Source organism: Mus caroli, unplaced genomic scaffold (assembly GCF_978045245.1).
Source record: "Mus caroli unplaced genomic scaffold, Mus_caroli_1 scaffold_13, whole genome shotgun sequence".
Classification (NCBI taxonomy): Eukaryota; Metazoa; Chordata; class Mammalia; order Rodentia; family Muridae; genus Mus; species Mus caroli.
In genome coordinates this window covers 118,189,057-118,210,394 of record NW_028227268.1, presented here as the reverse complement: position 1 = coordinate 118,210,394, position 21,338 = coordinate 118,189,057, and the positions used below count along the sequence as shown (strand labels likewise).

At 46.5% G+C, this 21,338-nt stretch overlaps 1 protein-coding gene across 2 annotated transcripts in view; it reads right to left on the bottom strand.

The window, feature by feature from the left end:
• Nucleotides 1-21,338, bottom strand: part of Kremen1 (kringle containing transmembrane protein 1) — a 69,033-nt gene that overhangs the window by 34,858 nt on the left and 12,837 nt on the right. For both annotated transcript variants that reach the window (XM_029484045.2, XM_021178235.3), the window contains exons 2-3: nt 17,024-17,186; nt 11,648-11,739 (exon numbers count right to left, since the gene is read on the bottom strand). In XM_029484045.2, the coding sequence (XP_029339905.1) occupies nt 11,648-11,739; nt 17,024-17,186 (255 nt within the window). The remainder of the gene's footprint in view (nt 1-11,647; nt 11,740-17,023; nt 17,187-21,338) is intronic.

The following is a 21,338-nucleotide window of genomic DNA, read 5'->3' as shown; positions in this document are numbered from 1 at the left end:
TGGTTTCCAGACTGTGTCCCATCCTTAGGTCTTCCCAGAAGCAGGGAGGGAAAGTCCATTAGGAACAGATACTTGTTCTCAAGTTCCTTTACTTTCAGGGCCACTTGGAAGTCCTGTGGCTTCGTCATTCATTTTTCCTCTTATGAGGAGGCTTCATCACTTAGAAAAAAAGTAGCACACAAATGGAACCCTTGTTTATCACAGTCAAGGCATTGAAGCTCATGGCAATTACAGTAGTCCCCTCCCTTATCTGTAAGGGATACATTCCAGAGCCCTCCCGTGGATGCCAGACACCACAGATAGTACCCAGCCATACAGAGGCTGAGTTTCCTTCCTATAGGAGTACACACACTCTGCCTTCTCTTCCACAATTGTCCACAGATAGAATATTCACCACAGAAGTTAGAAACCCCAGCATATGTTCCCTCATCTTCATTAAGCTGAAGATTGTGAACTCAAGTTCCAGGAAAAGAGCCACACCCAAGATCCTGCAAGGCTGATTGATTGCTTAGAACTTTGTGACTGTGGGGAGATGGAATGTGGCAGATCAGGACTCAGTTTATCTTGGAAATACCTTTAGCTCCCTTACTCCCCTCACAGTTCACCTCTGTGTCTCACCTAGCATTCTTGTGACTGTCATAAGAAACCTTTTGGGATGTAGTGACTTAACAGACCTTCTATGAACCCAAAGGCTAAGAATGTTATCAGATGAAACCTACAGAGCAGATTTCCCTCCTTGGCCATGACCCACCTCCCTAATATTTCTACCAATGCACCCGAAACCTGCCCTGGTAATAACTTTACACATCCTGTCACCATGAAAACTTCATGAAATTTACCACACTATAGCCTGGTGTTTGTGGCAAACTCAGTCTGTGTTCCCAGGCTATGATCACACTCATTTGGACTTGCCATCTCTTAGCCCTGTGTGGTGAGGGCGGTGTTAAGAGAATCAGATAAGCACCCAGGAGATACTTTTGCTCAAAAGCATTGACTCTGCATTCATTTGTGCCATCCATATTTCTCATTTTGGCTGAAGCCATGGGGATAGGTCATCACCGTGAATCTGTGCATGACTCCCAGAGGGGGTAATTATCCACAGAGAGGTGAGTTGTAGTCGGATGTATCTTGGAGCAGAAGTGGTCATTACTTAGAACCACTTTGTCTTCTCAAGAGATAGGACTTCTATGGACCACTTCGCAGAATTGAGTCTACTTAGGCCTCAAGCTCATGTGATAGAGGCTAAGTCTTAGCATACTAAGCTTAAGTGGCTAAGCCTAGCAGTTACAGCCCAGGTTTTTGCCCTAAAGACTTTGATTAGAGAATGTCCTCCTACTTCATTAAAGAAACCCCTTTAGGGCTTCTCCTTGGTAGAAATGAATGGATGAATGAATGAATATCATTTGAATACAAAAGGTGCCTCTCTGTTGGGACTAAAGGTAAACACTACATACCATCATTGTGGTGGTTTGAATAGGAATGACCCCCAAAGACTCATGTCTTTGAATGCTAGGTCCATAGAGAGTGTCCTATTAGGAGGTAAGGTCTTGTTGGAGGAAGCGAGTCACTGTGGGAAGGGCTTTGAGGTCTCCTATGGTCAAGCTACGTACACCCAGTGAGGTATAAAGTCTCCATCTGCTGCCTGCTGATCCAGATGTAGAACTCTCAGCTCCATCTCCAGCATCATGTCTGCCTGCATGTCACTATGCTTCATAACATGATGATAATGAACTGAACCTCTGAACCTGTACGCCAGTCGCAATTAAATATTTTCTTTTATAAGAATTGCTGTTAGGGGGCTGGTGAGATGGCTCAGTGGGTAAGAGCACCCAACTGCTCTTCTGAAGGTCCAGAGTTCAAATCCCAGCAACCACATGGTGGCTCACAACCATCTGTAACAAGATCTGACTCTCTCTTCTGGAGTGTCTGAAGACAGCTACAGTGTACTTACATATAATAAGTAAATAAATCTTTTAAAAAAAAAAGAATACTTAAAAAAAAAAGAATTGCTGTTAGGATACCCAAGATATAAGATACAATTTGCTAAATGCATGAAACTCAAGAAGAACGAAGACCAAAGTGTGGACACTTTGCCCCTTCTTAGAATTGGGAACAAAACACCAATGGAAGGAATTACAGAGACAAAATTTGGAGCTGTGACGAAAGGATGGACCATCTAGTGATTGCCATATCCACGGATCCATCCCATAATCAGTCTCCAAACACTGACACCATTGCATACACTAGCAAGATTGTGCTGATAGGACCATGATATAGCTGTCTCTTGTGAGACTATGCCGGGGCCTAGCAAACACAGAAGTGGATGCTCACAGTCAGCTATTGGATGGATCACAGGGCCCCCAATGGAGGAGCTAGAGAAAGTACCCAAGGAGCTAAAGGGATCTGCAACCCTATAGGTGGAACAACAATATGAACTAACCAGTACCCCAGAGCTCTTGTCTCTAGCTGCATATGTAGCAAAAGATGGCCTAGTCGGCCATCACTGGAAAGAGAGGCCCATTGGACATGCAAACTTTATATGCCCCAGTACAGGGGAACGCTAGGGCCAAAAAGGGGGAGTGGGTGGGTAGGGGAGTGAGGGGGTGGGTATGGGGGACTTTTGGGATAGCATTGGAAATGTAAATGAGGAAAATACCTAATAAAAAATTAAAAAAAAAAGAATTGCTGCTGAGCGTGGTGGCGCATGCCTTTAATCCCAGCACTCGGGAGGCAGAGGCAGGCAGACTTCTGAGTTTGAGGCCAGCCTAGTCTACAAAGTGAGTTCCAGAGCAGCCAGGGCTATACAGAGAAACCCTGTCTTGAAAAACCAAAAAAAAAAAAAAAGAATTGCTGTGGTCATGGTGTCTGTGATGGTTTGTATATGCTTGGCCCAGGAAGTGGCACTACTAGAAGGTGTGGCCCTGTTGGAAGTAGGTGTGGCCTTGTTGGAGTAGGTGTCTCACCGTGGATGTGGGCTTTAAGACCCTCATGGTAGCTGGGGCAGTGGTGGCGTATGCCTTTAATCCCAGCACTTGGGAGTTTGAGGTCAGCCTGGTCTACAGAGTGAGTTCCAGGACAGCCAGGGCTACACAGAGAAACCCTGTCTCGAAAAACAAAACAAAACAAAACAAACCAGACCTTCATCCTATCTTCCTGGAAGTCAGTATCTGCTAGCCGCCTTCAGATGAAGATGTAGAGCTCTCAGCTCCTCCTGCACTGTGTCTGTCTAGACGCTGCCATGCTCCCACCTTGATGGTAATGGACTGAACCTCTGAACCTGTAAGCCAGCCCCAATTAAATGTTGTCCTCATAAGAGTGCCTTGGTCATGGTGTCTGTTCACAGCAGTAAAACCCTAAGACAATTCATGCTATCCAGAATTGTACACAATTTAAAAATTATAAATTGCTTATTTATTTACTTATTTTGTATTATTCATGTTATTCATGCCACAGTGTGAGTGTGTGTGTGTGTGAGAGTGTGTGTGTGTGTGTGTGTGAGTGTGCGGTTGTATGTGTGTGTGTGTATGTGGTGTGTGTGTGAGTATGCGGTTGTATGTGTGTGTGTGTGTGTATGTGGTGTGTGTGTGTGTGTGTGTGTGTGTGTGTGTACATGCAGGTTCTCTCCTTCCATCCTGTGTGCTCCCGAGGTTGCAGGAACCCAGGCTGCAGCACCTTCACCCACCAAGCCATCCTGTGTACTCCGGTTTCCCCACATTACCAGTGTACTTTACACAACTGTGCCGAGGACGCCATCTGTGCCACTGAAGAAAATGCTTTGGTCACAAAGTCTCCAGTTGGTTTTGTTTGTTTTTAACAATCCTAGGAATATCAAACCTGGGGCCTCAGGAATTCTAAGGAAATGCTACAGCATGCCACTGAACTACAGCTACAGTCCTTCAAGTTGGCATTTTTTTTTCATGGTAAACTAAATAACGTTAAGTTACAAAAATCAAAAAAAAAAAAGTTACTAAAATCAAAACTTGAATCTACACTAAACCTGAGTCCATAAAACTGCACTGTAAGGACAAACATGTTGGTGGCGCACACCTTTAACCCAAGTACACTGGAAGCAGCAGCAGGTGGATTTTATGAGTTCAAGGCCAGCCTAATGAACATATTGAATCCTAGATAGACCAACCAGGCTACAATGAGACCCCATCTCAAAACAAGACACAAACAAACACAAAAGCCACTACTGTGGTCCTTTTGTGATCCTTGAGTCCAGTGCTATGGCTACTGAACAGCGAGTGCAGCAAAGGCACCAAGCCCGTCCCCACACTTAGGCGGATAAGGGTGAACAGAAACAAAAATAAACATTTCGGAAATCACACGGCAGGACAGTACCAGGGGAGTCCATTCCCTGGGGAAAACACACCCATACAATAGCTGGTGGCGTTTTTCAGGCCTACTATTATCTGGGTCCTAAACTTGAGGTTTATGCATTTTATTAATGTTCAAAACAGCCTGAGAAAGCTCCGATGAGTGGAGAAAGCCCAGAGAAGAGCTACCCTCCTAAAGCCACCGAAGGAGTGATACTGTGCGCCTCGGCCAGTGATGCTGTGTGCCTCGGCCAGTGATGCTGTGTGCCTCGGCCAGTGATGCTGTGGCCCAAATGCTTCCCATTAGTCACGTGTCCCACAGGAAGAGATGGAGGAGGGTGTATAAAGTACCTGGTCTAGCCTCCAGTGCTGGGTGGGAGCCTTGAAGCACTCTATTCTCCCTCACCTCCACCAGCGCCCTCCTACAGATGCACACAGATGCCAATGGAGGGTGACCCCCATGGGAGCACAGCCTCCTGTGCAATCCTGGGGACCCTGCTCTACGCTGGGCTTTCCATTACTTGAGAATTTCAGAGCAGTCCCAGCCCCTTGTCACCAAACAGCTTCATCTTGCTGACAAAAGTTGCCACAGAAAGCAAGAACAAATGATATTAAAACTGACAATTTTAATTCTGACAATGCCAACATGGGTAGTCTAAACCGGTACACATGAATAAGAATGCTAAGCAGTCAAGATGGCAAGACAGAGAGGTGCTGTAGAGGTGTGGTATCCATGTGGCCTCCACCTCTTTGGCTACTGAGGAAAGCAGGAGGTTCCTCTTTGGTTGTAACGAGGCAATGTGCTCTGTCTTTGAGATGAACTTCAGCACAAATCGGTGAAGCCTGAAGCTGGGAAAGACCCTGAGGCCTAGAAAAGGCTGGCAGAGTGTTCTGTGCAGAGGGTCCAAGCCTGAAGCCAGTTCTCAGATAATAACAGCTGGGCAGAGAACACCCACAGTGCCAGCCCAGCATCAGGGCAGCTGTGCTGTGCCAGCAAAGGCTTCCTGGATATTGTGGCAGCCTGCTCTGCTCCTGGGGACTCGGGATTTCCCAAACCCAGAGAGAAGAAAACAACCCAGAGCCAGCGATGTGAGCCGCACCCTTGCTACCTGTTCAGCATTCAGTTGTCCCTTCATTTCCACAATGTCAGAAAGGGAATTGTATTATTTCTCAATACTATTTAAATTCTTATCTTAATTCTTAAACACACACACACACAACCTCAACAGTAGCTCAGATCCATTCTAGGACACCAGTTTTCAGGAAAACAGGAAATAAAGTTGCTTATAAGGACCAGAAGGAAAAGGGACTACCCTTGCCTTAGGTCCTGTATCCAAACCCTGTCTGACCCAGGATGTAGCAGAACTAACTAGTCTTGATTTTCTTACTGAACAATGGGGGAGGGAAAACCAGACGTGCCTGTAACTGCTATCAAGTCTGCATGAGAACATGGGTGTGGTACAAGCCGGGCATCCAGCAATAGCTGGACAATATGGAGACCAGTGCTGACACCAATGACAGATGTGCCAGCATCACATATATCCTACAGTGAGACCAATGACAGACGTGTCAGTATCATACATCCTACAGTGGAAGGTGTCCTTTGTGAAGCTTTGGAGATCACAATTTTATAAGAGATCACAATTGAAAGCTTTTACACTCTCCTTAGGGCAGAAGTGAACAAAAGCTAAGGGAAGACAGATTAGGCAGAGTACCACTTAGTTCAGAGGAGCTGGAGCCTGGGTGATGGCTAAGCTCTGTTGTCAGTGATGACATCTAAAATAAACTAAAATCCAAGCAGCTGGCACACTTGTCACGGATTCTTCTTGACTGGATTATTTGAGGAGAGAGACCAAATCTAGATCTGGTGACAGCCCACATAAAAGGACATGGAAGAAGGAAGCTTTTACCTTTTGACTGCTTGCCCCGACTCTCACGGGCAAGTTTCCCTGTCCCGATCCTAAGACATGCCTTCACTGGTGTTAGAACCTATTTCTCTGAAATTCCAAAGTAGACTGAAAACTGGCAGCTCTCTAGATTTCCCTAAGACTCCAACCAGACTTCCAATGCTGAGACATCCAGTCTCTCAGATTGAAAAACTTCCAGATCCATAGTCTTTCTGTTGGGAGAAAGCCATTGTTGGACTACTCAGACCATAGCCTGTAAGTCACTCCTCCTCCTCCCCTTCTCTCCTCTTCCTCTCCCCTCCCCTTCCCTTCTCTTTTCTTTCAGAGAAGATCTATATGGCCACGGTTGAGCTGGAACTAACTCAATATGTAGATCAGACTAGCTTTGAACTCAGAGTTCTACCTGCCTCTGCTTCCCAAGAGCTGGGATTAATGGTGTACACCACCATCACATTTGCTCTTATAGTTTAGTTTTATGGTTTCAGAGCTGGTTTGTCACTCAGCTCCATTATCTATCTATCTATCTATCTATCTATCTATCTATCTATCTATCTATCTATCTATCTATTATTTCATGTATACAGGTGTTTTGTCTGCATGATGTCTGTGCAACATGTGCATGACTGGTCGCTATGGAGGCCAGAAGCGTGCGGCCCATCTATCGGGATAAGAGTTACAGATGGTTGTGAACTACCGTGAGGATCCTGGGAATGAAACCTGGGTCCTTTGCAAGTGTTCTTAACTGCTGGGCCATCTCTCAACTCTAACATCTAAAGCAGTGCTTCTCACCCTTCCTAATGCTGTGACCCTGTAATACAGTTCTTCACGTGTGCTGACCCCAACCACACAATTACTTTCATTGGTAATTCACAACTGTAATTTTGCAGCTCTTATGGATTGTAATGTAGATATTTGTGTTTTCCAATTGTCTTAGGCGACCCCCGTGGAAGGGTGGTCCTAACCCCGAGTGGTCGAGACCCACAGGCTGAGATCTGCTGACAGTAGGCCAGTAAGAACAACCTTGCTACTCACAGCCCGACTGTAAGCATCGAGCCAACCTCCTCCCACACCTGGCACATGCCCTCTCTCGTGTGTGTGACGTTTGTCACCCTCAGTTCTCCAGCATGCTCACCAGTTCATGTAGCAGTCTTCTACCTTAAACTGCAGGTTTCCACCGAAACAGACTACACCTGGGTACAAGCTCTTACGTGTAGTCAGAGCCTAAGAAACCAGCTGGGAGTGAACCCGGTTGTAGTGCGCTCTCCTGGCATGTGCCAAGGCCTCTATCATCGCACAAATAAAAAGGGAAGAAAGAAGTACCATTTGTCACAGCTAACAACTCTTACAGTTCTTATAACTCCACTACACTTATTTCTCTATGTGTGCATGCATGCGGGCCAGCAAGCCATAGCAAGTGTGGAGGCCAGAGGACAGTGAACTACGTGACGGCTAAGGAGCAAACTCAGGTCAGCAGGCATGTCGCAAGCACCCTTATGTACTGAACCATCTTGCTGGCTCCTAAAGGTTTATGATTTTAAACTTTAATAATTAATTTTAATAACTACTTCAATAATGAATAGTTTTCATAACTTTAAGTAATAATTAAGAACTGTAATAAACTTAATTAAAGCCTTAACGACAAACTTTAACAACAATTTCAGGCACTGACAAGCTACTGGAAAGTTCTCCAGGAGTCAGAGACGCTGCTTGGTGGACACGGGAGAGAGGCCCAGAGCTGATCTCAAGCTAAGTATTTCAGTCCAGATATTCTGAATGGTATTAAGGTCTTACAAGGTATGAAACTTTACTTAAAAAAATAACGTAGCTGGGTCAGTGGTGCTGGAGCTTCACCCCTGGGACCCATCACGTGGTATAAGGAGGCAAATGCCTAAAACCATCCTCTGATCAGCAGCCCCATCGACTCAGGAGGCTGACACTGGCAACTGAGTCCTAGGGGTGGAGACATAAACCACTGCCCCACCCACCCCACATTTATTAATATCACCAGATTCAATCTTCCAAATTTCTCTTAAGTCAAAGATTGGTAGGTGAACATTTTTTGGTAGATTTAAAAAATAAAATAAAATAAAGGCTCTCAGATATCAGCAAGTAAACTTTTTATGCCTGGGCTCAAATGAGCTGTGTGCAGAACACTTTATTTAACTTAAAAAAAAAAAAATTGAAGGGCTGGAGAAATGGCACCATGGTTAAGAGCACATGCTGAGCTTCTGGAGGCCCTGAGTTCAGTCCTTGGATGCACATCAGGTGGCTCACCACCTCTTCGGACTCCGGCACAGAGGGCTTTAGTACCTCTAGTCTTCGTGGGTACCCGCACAAGTGTGCACATGTCCCTACACAGATAAAATAAAATCTTCAAATGTTTGTTAGTGGCGTTTTCTTTCTTTCTGGAGGGTGAGAGGTCAGCATGAGGAGTCAGCTCTCTCCTCAGGTTCCAGGGCACCTAAGGTTCACACTCAGCTCACACTCAGCTCACCAGTGCACTTGGTGAGCTTATGGGGCTCCTGAGGCTCACACTCAGCTCACACTCAGCTCACCAGTGCACTTGGTGAGCTTATGGGGCACCTAAAGTTCACACTCAGCTCACACTCAGCTCACCAGTGCACTTGCCGAGCATTTCTGGTCCTTTTATTTGCCTTTAAATGTCATTTTCAGACCATTTTCCCACTCAAAAATTACATTATTTACTTTCAAAATCTTAAGTTTGAAGTGTTGCATATGCCTGTAATCCCAAAATTCAGAAGGCTGGGGCATGAGGGTTTTGAATTCTAGTCTAGCCTAGGTTAAATACTGGGACCCTACTTCCAAAGAAAAGAAAACTCCACAGGTAAAATAGAGTAAATGAAAAGCTGTATTGGAGACTACACAAGCTTGGCCACCAAGGCAATGCACAGAAGGATGGTTACCTCACAGAAGGGAAAGATACAAGGCTGTCGGACCCAGGCTTCCCTCACAGCCCTGCCAGCCTCGGAATCTGCTTGTAACATCTTGTTTCTCTTGAAAGCGCTAAGAACCAGGGGTTCTGAGGACCTTTAATAGTTTAATATTTAATATTTAATAGTTTAATAGTTGAGAAGGCTGGAAGGACGGGAATAGTGCTTACTGCTCTGCTTTCTTCAACTGTGGGGATGGTAGAGATATCCTAGTTGGTCATTATTTGTCATAATTTTCTCTTCTCAAATGTAGTTTCAATGAGTTCATAAGTCGGCTCCTACTGAACTGAGCTATGCTTTACAAATGTGGGCTGAACATTATCTTTCCAAATGAAAGTGCTCAGATTGAAACACCCTGTTGTCCTTCTGAGAATGGCATAGACAGAGAGGAAAAGGCCATCTTTGTGTAGAACAAATGGACCGAGGAAAATCCGCTTTCCTTTCTGCCCATCTTTACACAGCCACTGCCAAGTGACATGTTTTATCATTTTAAAAATCTGGCTAAGTAGACTAAGCAAAGACCCCATTCTTCTGCTCTTTACCGTTTTTTCTCAGTTGGAGACCTGCATTGAGGCACACTCAGGTTGGCAGGTTGGTGACAGTAAGAACAGTGGGCCTACAGGTCTGGCCCTGCCTCTCCCTCTTCCTAGAGCTCTCAGCATGCAGACTGCTCTAGGCAAGTGGGAGAGGGATCCCAGGTCTCAGAAAGACCTGCAACAAGCAAGCTTCCTGGGCTTAGGACAAGGAAGGAAAGGAGCAGGCTTATACTGAGGGGGAAAATCAGCTAGAGGCTGGGCAGGGGCAGAGGCAGAGACACAGAGAGGCAGAGAGGCAGAGTGGCAGACGCAGAGGCAGGTGAATCTGTATGAGTTTAAGACCAGTCTTGTATATATATATATTGAGTTCCAGGATAGCCAGAACTACATAGTGAGACCATCTCAACAAAAGCAAAGCAAAGCAAAGCAAAGCAAAGCAAAGCAAAGCAAAGCAAAGCAAAGCAAAGCAAAGCAAAGCAAAGCAAAGCAAAGCAAAGCAAAGCAAAGCAAAGCAAAAAATAAAAACAACTCCCACCAAAGGCTTACTTTATTTTTAAGTTCTGTGTGTATGTGCCTTTGGGTATGTGCACTTTGGGGGCGGGGCTTACGGGTGTAGCCCTGTCTGGCTTGGAACTCACTCTATAGACCAGGCTGGCCTGGAACTCACAGAGCTCCTCCTGTCTCTGCCTCTTTGGTACTAGAATTAAAGGTGTGTGTCACCGCTGCCTGGCAAGGGTTTGTGCACTTCTCTGTGCAGAGCCATGGAGTCCAGCAGAGCTCTGGGTCCCCCGCAGCTAGAGTTACTGGCAGTTGTGAGCCGCATTGTGGCGTGCTGGGGACAGAACCCAGGTCCTCTCCAGGAGCAGCAAATGCTCGCCTACTACTATTTTATGTTTTTCTTTTGAGACAAGATTTTACCATGTAAACTGGGCTGGAATTCAACTTCCTTCTGCCTCAGGGTTCAGAGTGCGAGGATTCCAGCCTGAGCCACCATGCCAGCTTACAGGAAAAACAGACAAAATGACAACGAAGCCCCAAATGCCTCAGAAGACCCACTCAACATGGCAGCTCTCCGGGAAGCTGGATGTCCTTCTGCCTTGATGTTGGGAACCAAATGAGTAGGAGAGAGAATGAAACAGTAGAGAAACGGGTCTCAGGGAGACACCTTAGTGGGTAAAGTACAACCCCAAGGACCAGAGCTTAGTCCCCAGCACCCACGTAAAGAGCCAGGCATGGTGACATAGGCTTATGATCCCAGTGCTAGGAATAGGGAGTGGAGACAGGGGATTCTCTAGGGCTGTGCCCAGACAGTTCTGCCTAACCCAGCAGTCCCAGGTTCCAGTGAGAGAGCCAATCTCAGAAAACAAGGTGGATGGCTCCCGAGGAGCAACAGCCAGGGTTGAGCTCTGGCTTCCACTCATGCAAGCACGTATATGCACATACACATACCCTCATACATATGAATACTCACATATGTAGACACAAAAGGCTGGAGAGACTGAGTCATGAATCATCGTTAAAAGCACACTAGCTGGTGTGAATCACAGCACTGTGAATTAAAGAGCTACGGTTGGTAGCTAACCAGTGGTCTACTATTATTCTCCAGAGACATTGGAATAATAATACCAAATAATACCAAATATGGAAATTCTTCGTTTGTTTTTTTTGTTGTTGTTGTTTTGAGACAGCATTTCTCTGTGTATCTTGGCTGTCCTGGAACTCACTCTGTAGACCAGGCTGGCCTTGAACTCACAGAGATCTGCCTGTCTCTGGCTCCTGAGTGCTGGAATTAAAGGCGTGCGCCACCACCTCCTGGTTAGTGCCATGGAACTGGGTATCCCTAGTTCTTAAGAACCTCAATAAAAAGTGGACACCTACAGCCCAGGGGCTCAGTACTCAGGCCCCGGATGGCAAAGGGGGTCAGTCAGCCTTACTCTGGCAGGCAGGAATTTCACAGTACTTCCAGTAGACTCCGTCCTCATGCTCGGCCACGTAGCACCAAGGGCTCACGTCTCCATCTGGATTTCTGTTGGGAATAAAGAGACATCAGTGACACTGCTTGCGCTTCTAGTCACCTAGTCCATTCAGTGTACAGCCTTGAGCTCCCTATCATTTCTAATAACTGGTCATTTTAGTATTATCGCTCTTCAGGAAGGAAAACATTAGCTGGCCACAGTGGCTCAGACCTGTAACTCCAGCACCCAAGAAGCTAAGGCCGGAGGGTTGCTACAAGCTCTAGGCCAGCTTGGGCTACACAGCAGGACCCTGTCTCAAGCAAACAAACAAACTAAACAATAAAATCACATATAGTACAATTGTCGGAGTTTGGAAAAGGTATATTATTTAGGGAAGGATGTAATCTCAAAAAAAACAAAAAAAGGTTGCTTTTTGTGTTATTTGAAAGTGATTCTCTGTGTAGTCCTGGCTGTCCTGCAACTCACTATGTAGACCATGGTGGCCTCTGCCTGCCTCTGCCTCCTAAGTATAAAGAGAATCTTTTAGAAGCATCACCGGACAATAAAAAAGCCAAGGGCCAATGAGCTGAGGCAGGAAACAGGACATGGGACACTGGCAGGAAGAAGAGGATTTTGGGAAATAGTGAGAGAAGAAAAGAAGAAACGAGAAAAAAAGAGAGATTGGAGAAAGATGCCGAGAGAGACACTGTGAGAGACGCTGAAGGAGACACAAAGGAAGAGGCAGACGGGGCTGCAGGAGAGGTAACTGACCATGTGGAAGACAGAAGAATTTGAATGGTTAGGTAAGTTACGAGCTAGCCAGAGATGAGCCAACACTTATGGCCTAGGCATTTAATAATGCATAACTGGTCTCAAAGTCGTCATTCAGGGAACAGGAGCTGGGAGAACAAACAGATTGAGTTTTTTTACACCTGAGTGCCTGGATTAAAGTGCGGGCCACCACATCCGGCTTCATCTCAATTGTAAACATGCTTACTTCTAGGGGATGAGACTTTGGCATCTTAGGGGTTTTGGACGGGGGATTCTTTTGTGGTTTTACTTTCTTCCTCTTTCAATAATGAATATCCCAAGTATAGTTTCCAAACAGCTAAATAAATTCACATAACACAAACTCAGTCTATGCTGGCTAGCTCACAGACAGAAGTGGTCCTCCATCCCCACAGAGGTCCCACAGAGGCTTCTCAGACAGCCATGGCAATCATGCTTTTTAAAGCATTCCCAAGTGAGAACAGCTTGGAGGAAATGACCGGCAAGGCTGTTTCGGTGCAGAGACATCACAGATAGTAAAACTGCTTCAGTGGTGAGCAGTTCAGCAAATGACAGAGAAGCCGGCCTCGGCCTCGCTTCACCCCTTCCCAAGCCCCCTTTATTTAGACTCAGAATACTGGAAACCCGACACTCCAGTTAGGCAGGAAATGGGCACAAGGACACCCCCTCCCCATCCCCAGCTTTGCAGCCTGCTCCTGGGCCTGAGCAGACAAGCCCATTGTGTGGCTGAGAGATAAGCCTCCCAGGACAACAGAGCCTTTTCTCTTCTGGGCCCTAAGGCAGGTGCAGGGGCAACTCTGCCCTTGCTGGGCTCGGCCTCTCGGTCTAATCCAGTACTTTAGGTCCAGTGGGAGAAGCCGGTTCCCATCACTCGATAGCATGTAGACATCTCAGATGTGACGGATCTGAGAAGTTGTACAAGGCAAACACGGTGTCAGATGTCAGCTGAGAAATCAAAGTGGCAGGGCTTGTACAAAGCCCTTCTTTAAACAGTATGTATGTCACCGTCATCTTCCTCCCTCTGTTCTGAGTTCAGCTTTGATGTAGTATTGGATAAAACCTCTAGACAACAAGTGTTTATTATCAATGTCAAAGCCATTCTAAAAGCATCCGAATAGCTTAATAAAGAGCAGGCAAGCCTATCCTTACTTCTCTGCAGAACTAGAGCAAAAGGCCTGGACTCTGAGGTGATATCATCAACAGACTCGCCTCGCTCTCTTTTGAAGTATAAACTGGAAATTCAGGTCTGGCACATTCCATCAAGTTAGAGGGCTATAGCCCAAGGAGTTAGGGGAAGGTCCTCCCAGCCCTCTGGTACAGCCCTGGAATGCTAAGGGTGCACTCCTTAGAGCCTGTGAGTAGAGTAGACAGAGGCACTCATCTAGAAAAGCCAGCAGACAATACCAAAGACCCTATCCCTTTCTCTAAGTGCCCTTCCCAGGCCAGCCAGTCTTAGGAATAGAAAGACTAGAGGAGGGTAATGGAGCAGAAATGGAGCAACTGTGGTGAGAAGTGTATGTGCATGTTCATGACTGTGTGCTCATGCATGTGTGCATGCTCATGTATGCACATCCATGTTCTTGTGAGTCCATGTTCCTGTATGTGTGTGTATGTTCATGTATATACTTGTGCATGAGTGTGCATTTAGAGACTAGAGGTCAAACTTGGGTGCCGTTCCTTAGGTACAATTCATCTCTTCTATTTTGAAACAGGGTATCTATCACTGGCCTGAAACTTCCCTAGTGGCAGGCCAGATACCCCAGGAATCTGCCCGTCTCTGCCTCCCCAGTGTGGGGATTGTAAGCACACAACCACTCAGCGCTTTTATCACTGTGGGAGAGACGGAGTAAACAGATTCTCTGCGTAAGCACTTCACCAAGCCATCTCCTTAGCGTTTAAAAAAATACTCATTTACTTATGTGTATGCAAGCATATGCACGCATGTGTAGGGAGCACGTGCCACGGCACACACAGAGCTGTGGGCGTTGACCCTTCCTTTCTACCATCCAGGTGCAGGGGATTGAACTCGGGTCATCAGGCTTTGCAGCAAGTACCTTTGCCCACTAAACCATCTCAGCAGCCTACAAATTTGTTTTTTGGTTTTGTGGGGGGGGGTGGTGTTTCGAGACAGGGTTTCTCTGTGTAGCCCTGGCTGTCCTGGAACTCACTCTGTAGACCAGGCTGGCCTCGAACTCAGAAATCCACCTGCCTCTGCCTCCCGAGTGCTGGGATTAAAGGCGTGCGCCATCACCACCCGGCATAAATGTTTATTTATACAAAATACTAATATGCACAACTCTGAAAACAAATGAAGACTTGGTTAATGAGCAATCAACTACAAAGGACAGGGCCTAGAGGGATGGCTCAGTGGTCAAGAACGTGCACTGCTCTTCTGGTGCACCGGGAGTCCAGTTCCCAGAATCCCACTGGGCGGCTCACAGCTACTTGTAACTCCAATTATAAGGAATCTGATATCTCTGGCCTTCAGTGGCACCTGCAACTGTATACAGACCCTCCCTCCATATACATATAATTTAAAATAATAAAATACATCTTTAAAAAATACAAATGACAGCAAAGTGGAAAGACGTCACACATAATACCAGGCAGGGTTCCAGGAGAGACAGGCAGCAGGAGGACTAACCAACGCTACAGAAAGCTTTCACTCAGGTTTGGTTTAGACTTTCGAGGTTGGAACGTATACAGCCCAGTGGGCCTTGAGCTCCCATGGAGCCAAGGATGTGTTTGGAGTCTTGATCTTACCACAGCCCTACAAGTGCTGAGATCACAGAACGCACACAGCCAGGCCTGACTTGGAACAAACTTTTAGTGCTTTTACAAAAACAAATGAAAAAACTACAGCAGTAGCAAACATGAGGGACAGTCAATCAGTTGATGCAAGTGAGGACAGACCTAAAGAGCTGAAGGGAAGGACAAACCAGCCAACCACAAGGCCTAGTGTGTTAGCATGGGCATATGGGGGCTAGACGGTAAACAGAGTGGTCCACACAGTGCAAAAACAGATGGGGTGGCTCAGCTGGGTCAACAGTGCCAACGGTTAGACGTTTCGTGTACCAACAAAGCAGAGTCGGAGCATGGAACTGGGAGGAGGGCTCTGGAATCATTCTTCCTGTCCTAATGGCTCAAGAGACAGCTGCACACCTGTCCTAAGAATGCTTAAATTCACCACATTGCTGAACCCTGAGTCATGTTATCATGATCTTGGGTGTAAGTAACTTAGAGGTATTAACAAAAGTGCTTGGAATTTTTGCTCTGGCTTCTACATACTAATACTTCTATTTTTATCTTTCTGCCTGCTCTGTGTGTGCACACATATATACACACACACACATACATGAACACATGCACGCATATATGTATGTGTGTTCAAATGTGTGTTTATGTATGTGTGAGGGTGTGAGGTTGACTTTGGAGGCTTCTCCACCAATCTCCACATTATTCATTGGGACAGTGTCTCTCACTGAACTCAGGCTAGCCAATATGGCTAGCTAGGCAGCCAGCTCCTGGAATTTCACCTTTGCCTTCTGAGCACTAGCATGGCAGTGGGCGTTCAGGACAATCCAGAATTCACCTGGGTTCTTGGGATGCCAACTGTAAACCACTGGCCATCTCACTGGCCGCCAGTGATTCTCACCTTGTCTTTAATCTGAGAAAACAGAGAACCTGATCAAAGCTGTGGCTCACTTTCCACAGAAAATCCTAACTATACATCTGAAGACCACAGAGCTAGGTTAGGGCTTTCTGTGGAGCCAAACAGTGGCCACGTCTGTAGTGCAGCCGCTTGAGGAGAGTTACTCGGATCCAGGAGTTCCGGTACAGCCTAAGGAACATGGGTCCCAGATGGTCTGAATATCAGTAGCAGCAGCTTTGATGCCATGAAATGCCCACTGCTGGGAGGACCACCTGAGAAAATCCTCCCAAAGAGACAAGAGAGTGACCAGAGAAGGCACTGCTGTGAATGCCAGCATAAAAGCAAACTAAGGTGGAGAAAAATGAGAGAGGAAGAGAGAAAAAAAGTCAGGAATTCATTTTTATTTACTTTTATTTCTTGTGCGTGCTTCACTATACGTTTATCTGTGTACCATGTGCAGTGCCTGGAGAGGTCAGAAGAAGGTGTCTGATCCCCCAGAACCGGAGTTACAGATGTTCTGAGCTCCCATGTGGGTGCTGGGAACTGAACCTGGGTCCTCTGGAAGAGTGCTAAGTGCTCTTAACTGTTGAGCCATCTCTCTGGCTCGGATTAGTTCATCTTAAAAACTGATATGGCCGGGCAGTAGTGGCGCACGCCTTTAATCCCAGCACTTGGGAGGCAGAAGCAAGTGGATTTCTGAGTTCGAGGCCAGCCTGGTCTACAGAGTGAGTTCCAGGACAGCCAGAGATACACAGAGAACCTTGTCTCAAAACAAACAAACAAACAAACAATGATATGGTTCTCTGAATTGGCCAACAGGAGGTAAGCAAGCATTCCAGTTGTGAGAATTCCAGAGGAGAAAGGCTGGAAGAAGAGATGAGAGATCATCTTGAAGCGCTATGGCCCCATCTTACCTGCAATAATTGTGCTCGCCCAGTCCTCCTTCCCCATTGGGGTACTTCAGCGTGTTGTACGGATGCTGGAAAGTCTCGTTCCAGAACAGACATGGCTTCCCACCTTGCAGCGCTGTCCAGCTCTGTGTTCCCCTGTAATCTGCACCGTTGGCTGTGAAGCACTCTGGAAGGAGGAGAACAGCAGACTCATTTTCTGGCAACATTTATAGTTTCCTCCCTCTCTGGTGAATGTTTTATTTGTTTTGTTTGGACCAAGCTAGAAATGGATCATGTTTTGCTAATCTTGGGCGGCCTGCTGGGCTGACTGAATCTGCAAAGAGGTGCCCTGTAACACTGGCACTGTCGGCACCAGCTTGTTGGGGCACTGGGACATTTCCCCTTGAAGTGTGCAGGTCCCAGTGAAGAGATTATCACAGAGCTGAAGTGTGCTGGAGTCCACGAAGTGAACCAGGAAACCTCCAAATCTAGAAAAGTTGCTAACAGCCATGCACGTGGACTTTGGGGCCCTCCGAGGGGGCCACTGCGCTCGCCAGCATCTCCCTGTGGTAACTAGAACCAGGGCAGCAGCTGTAACTGAGTACTCCCCTGCAGTCTGAAAGGCTGCGGGGCCACTTGGATTTAATAAGCATCGGACACAGCAACGCTTTGGAATCCCAATCACACAAATCGGGGATGACTCACATTCCCTGGGAATGAGGAACAGTCCTCCCTGTGCAGTCTGAGGTGCAAGAAAACAGGGGCGACGGAGGACGGGGGTGGCACTTTCTCTCACCTCCTCCTCAAGTGCTTTCCCAGAAAATGTGTCAAAATGGTCTCAGGTCCCATTTTATGAAATGACAGTCCTTACAGGTGCAATCATGTACTTCTAAAATCCACTTCTCAGACTGGGGGTGGGGCTGAGGCTGGCAGGCTTCCCACATCTTGTATGCATTAAACTCAGAGGTTCATGGGAAAGGCGGAGTACAAAGAGCGAGTTTTTAAAATTAGCTTAGTTAAAGCTGACAGATAGAAGCACTTCAAACACTTCTCTAAGATGTATCACTGGGACCCTGACAGTCTGCGGAGTCACACCAACATTCTCCGCTCTCCCCCTGTCCTTCTCCTAGCTCATAGCGACCCATAACTTCCGGTAATAAGGACGTGGTGTAGTCTCCCGCTGGAAAGTGCATGTGCCTGCCATAGACTAATAGGCATGTGGACAACAGGAACCCAGCTCTATCCTGAAAGCCACCTGACTGCTTAGAGAAACCATCCACAAAGCGGCTCTCTTTCAGTCATGCCTTCCTCCTACCAGCGGCTCTCTGTGTTTGGTCTGGAATGGCACCGTTTATGGACAGCTCAACTAATCTAGAATTCTAGGAGACAGAAAACCATAGCAACTTACCATGCCTGGTGCAATACTAAGTTAGTAAGTGTGAGTCCTCAATTACCAAGAGGATTGTCTACTAGGGGTCTACGCTAAGAAAAAGCTCAAAGATAACTGGGCACAGCGACTCGGCATAGATTGGCAGATACCAACTAAAGGCTCAGTGTTGGCTCGGTGCCTGATTGCTGCTGACAGGCTCTGCGGCCTTGGTCAAGTCAACATCAGTCACATCAGTTTACAGTGTTCACGACCAGCCACACTGATTTAGCCACTCCTCTTTACCCAGGAGGCAGCCAGAGCACTCGACCACACCCAGGACTCCAGTGGAAGCACCCTTCCTCTCCTTCACCCCTCACCTTTAGCACCTCTGTTTTGGACCCACTGACCACGAAAAAGCAGTTCAGGGCTCCCTTTCCTCTTCTGCTCTACAGCCCCCCTCCGCACAGAACTCTAAGGTTTGTCCTCTGGGTGTCTGAGAGCCTCTGTGCTGGAAGCCCGGCTCTGCCCCTAGTTACTCATCGCGGTCAAGCCACGCTGGTCTGCTTTTAATCCTGGGAACATACTTTTCCATTTCCTGCCCAAATGTTCTTCCTCTAATATTTCCAGTTGCAAGATAAACATTGCCCTTCAGAATCCCCTTCCCATCTCTGCCCACCCCTGCCCCCTTCATCTGTCCACAGTACTATCGTACACACATACATACACAGCCCTAAATCCAGGATGCACACACTGAACACAGGTTCAGCCAACTGCACACACACACTGGCATCTTCCTAGACATCACCCCCTGAACGGTATGAGCTGACAGTTATCCACACATTGTAATAGTTTGGGTGTTCTAAATGGTCTAAGGATGACTAGAGGCATATGAAGGATGTTCAATGACACACAAACAAGTATCTGCACCGTGGGTCCTAAGAGGCTAGAGCAAAGGCTGCACAGATACCAAGGACAGCTATATTTGAGGGGACAGGGTGGGGGAGGATAATGTCTGTGGCCCTATTCCAACCTAAGTAATTCTGAGCCTGATCAGTTCTGGAGTCAGAGGAGTGGATGATTCTAAGAATATCACACCAACCTCTGTCAACTGCTACAATTGTAATTGCTATGTTAAAATATTTTTGCCCTATCTAATCTTATACACCAAAACATTATATTGCAGAGCTGGGTATGATGGTGTACACTTTTAATCCCAGTACTTCCAAGGCAGTGACAGATAGAAGAGTTTGAAGCTAGATGTCAAAGTTGAACTTCTGAGAGTTTGAAACAGGTTTATATAGAACATTCCAGGTTAGTCAGAGCTCTATAGTGAAAATCTGTCTCAAAACAAAAACAAACAAAAAACACATTATGTTGCCTACTTTAAATATAGACAATAAAAACAATACATCTTAAAAAGAAGGAGGGGGCACTGGAGAGATGGCTAAGTGTTAAGATTATCTGTGACAGGCAGTGGTGGCACACACCTTTAATCCCAGCACTTGGGAGGCAGAGGTAGGTGGATTTCGGAGTTCGAGGCCAGCCTGGTCTACAGAGTGAGTTCCAGGACAGCCAGGGCTACACAGAGAAACCCTGTCTCGGAAAACAAAAAACAAAAAAAGAGGACCTGAGATTGGCTTCTAGCATTCAAATTGGGCAGCTCACAACTGCCTGTAATTCCTGCACCAGAAGCCCCAAGCCCTTTCTGGCCTCTCTGCAGCACACACTTGGCATATACTCACGCACAGACACATACAAATAAAAACAAACAAACAAACAAACAAAAACAAATCTAAAAACAAAACTCCACAACCTAACAACAAGACCAACCAAACCAAACCAAACCACCATAACAGAAACAAGTGGCTCAGGGCGTGGTGGCACGCACCTGGGATCCCAGCACTTGGGAGATGGAGGCAGGGGAGTCAGACAGAACAATGACCCTCCTTGGGTCTAGGTCATTCTCGGCTAAAAAGTCAGTTAAAGTCTGGCCTGGGTTGTGTGAGACCCTGTCTCAAACAAGCAAGCAAGCAAACGAGAAAGGCCAATGACTCACAAGCCATCAAAACAGACTTTCACAACCAATGGCCTCAGCAATACACAGTGACCTATAGGTCAAGTTCCCACAAATTCGGATGATTTTATTTGTAACTCAGGAGGGTATGCCACTACTCAGTATTAAAAACAATGAATTTATGAAATTCTTAGGCAAATGGATGGATCTGGAGGATATCATCTTGAGTGAGGTAACCCAATCACAAAAGAACACACATGATATGTACTCGCTGATAAGGGGATTTTAGCCCAGAAGCTCAGAATCCTTCCTAGAAGGGTGAACAAAATACCCATGGAAGGAGTTAGAGAGACAAAGTTCGGAGCAGAGACTGAAGGAAGGACCATCCAGAGACTGCCCCACTTGGGAATCCATCCCATAAACAACCACCAAACCCAGACACTATGGCAGATGCCAACAAGAGCCTGCTGACAGGAGCCTGATACAGCTGTCTCCTGAGGGCCTTTTGTGAGTTCCTGGCAAATACAGAAGTGGATGCTCACAGTCATCCATTGGATGGAGCACAAGGTCCCCAATGAAGGAGCTAGAGAAAGTACTCAAGGAGCTGAAGGGGTTTGCAGCCCCATAGAGGAACTTCAATATGAACTAACCAGTACCCCCAGAGCTCCTTGGAACTAAACCATGAAAGAAAACACATGGTGAAACTTGTGGCTCTAGTTGCATATGTAGCAGAGGATGGCCTAGTCAGTCATCAATGAATGGGAGGAGAGGCCCTTGGTCCTGTGAAGGTTCTATGCCCCAGTATAGGGGAATGCCAGGACTGGGAATGGGAGTGGGTGGGTTGGGGAGCAGGGGGAAGGGGGAAGGGATAGGGGATTTTTGGAGGGGAAACTAGGAAAGGGGCTAACATTTGAAATGTAAATAAAGAAAATATCTAATAAAAATATTTAAAAAAA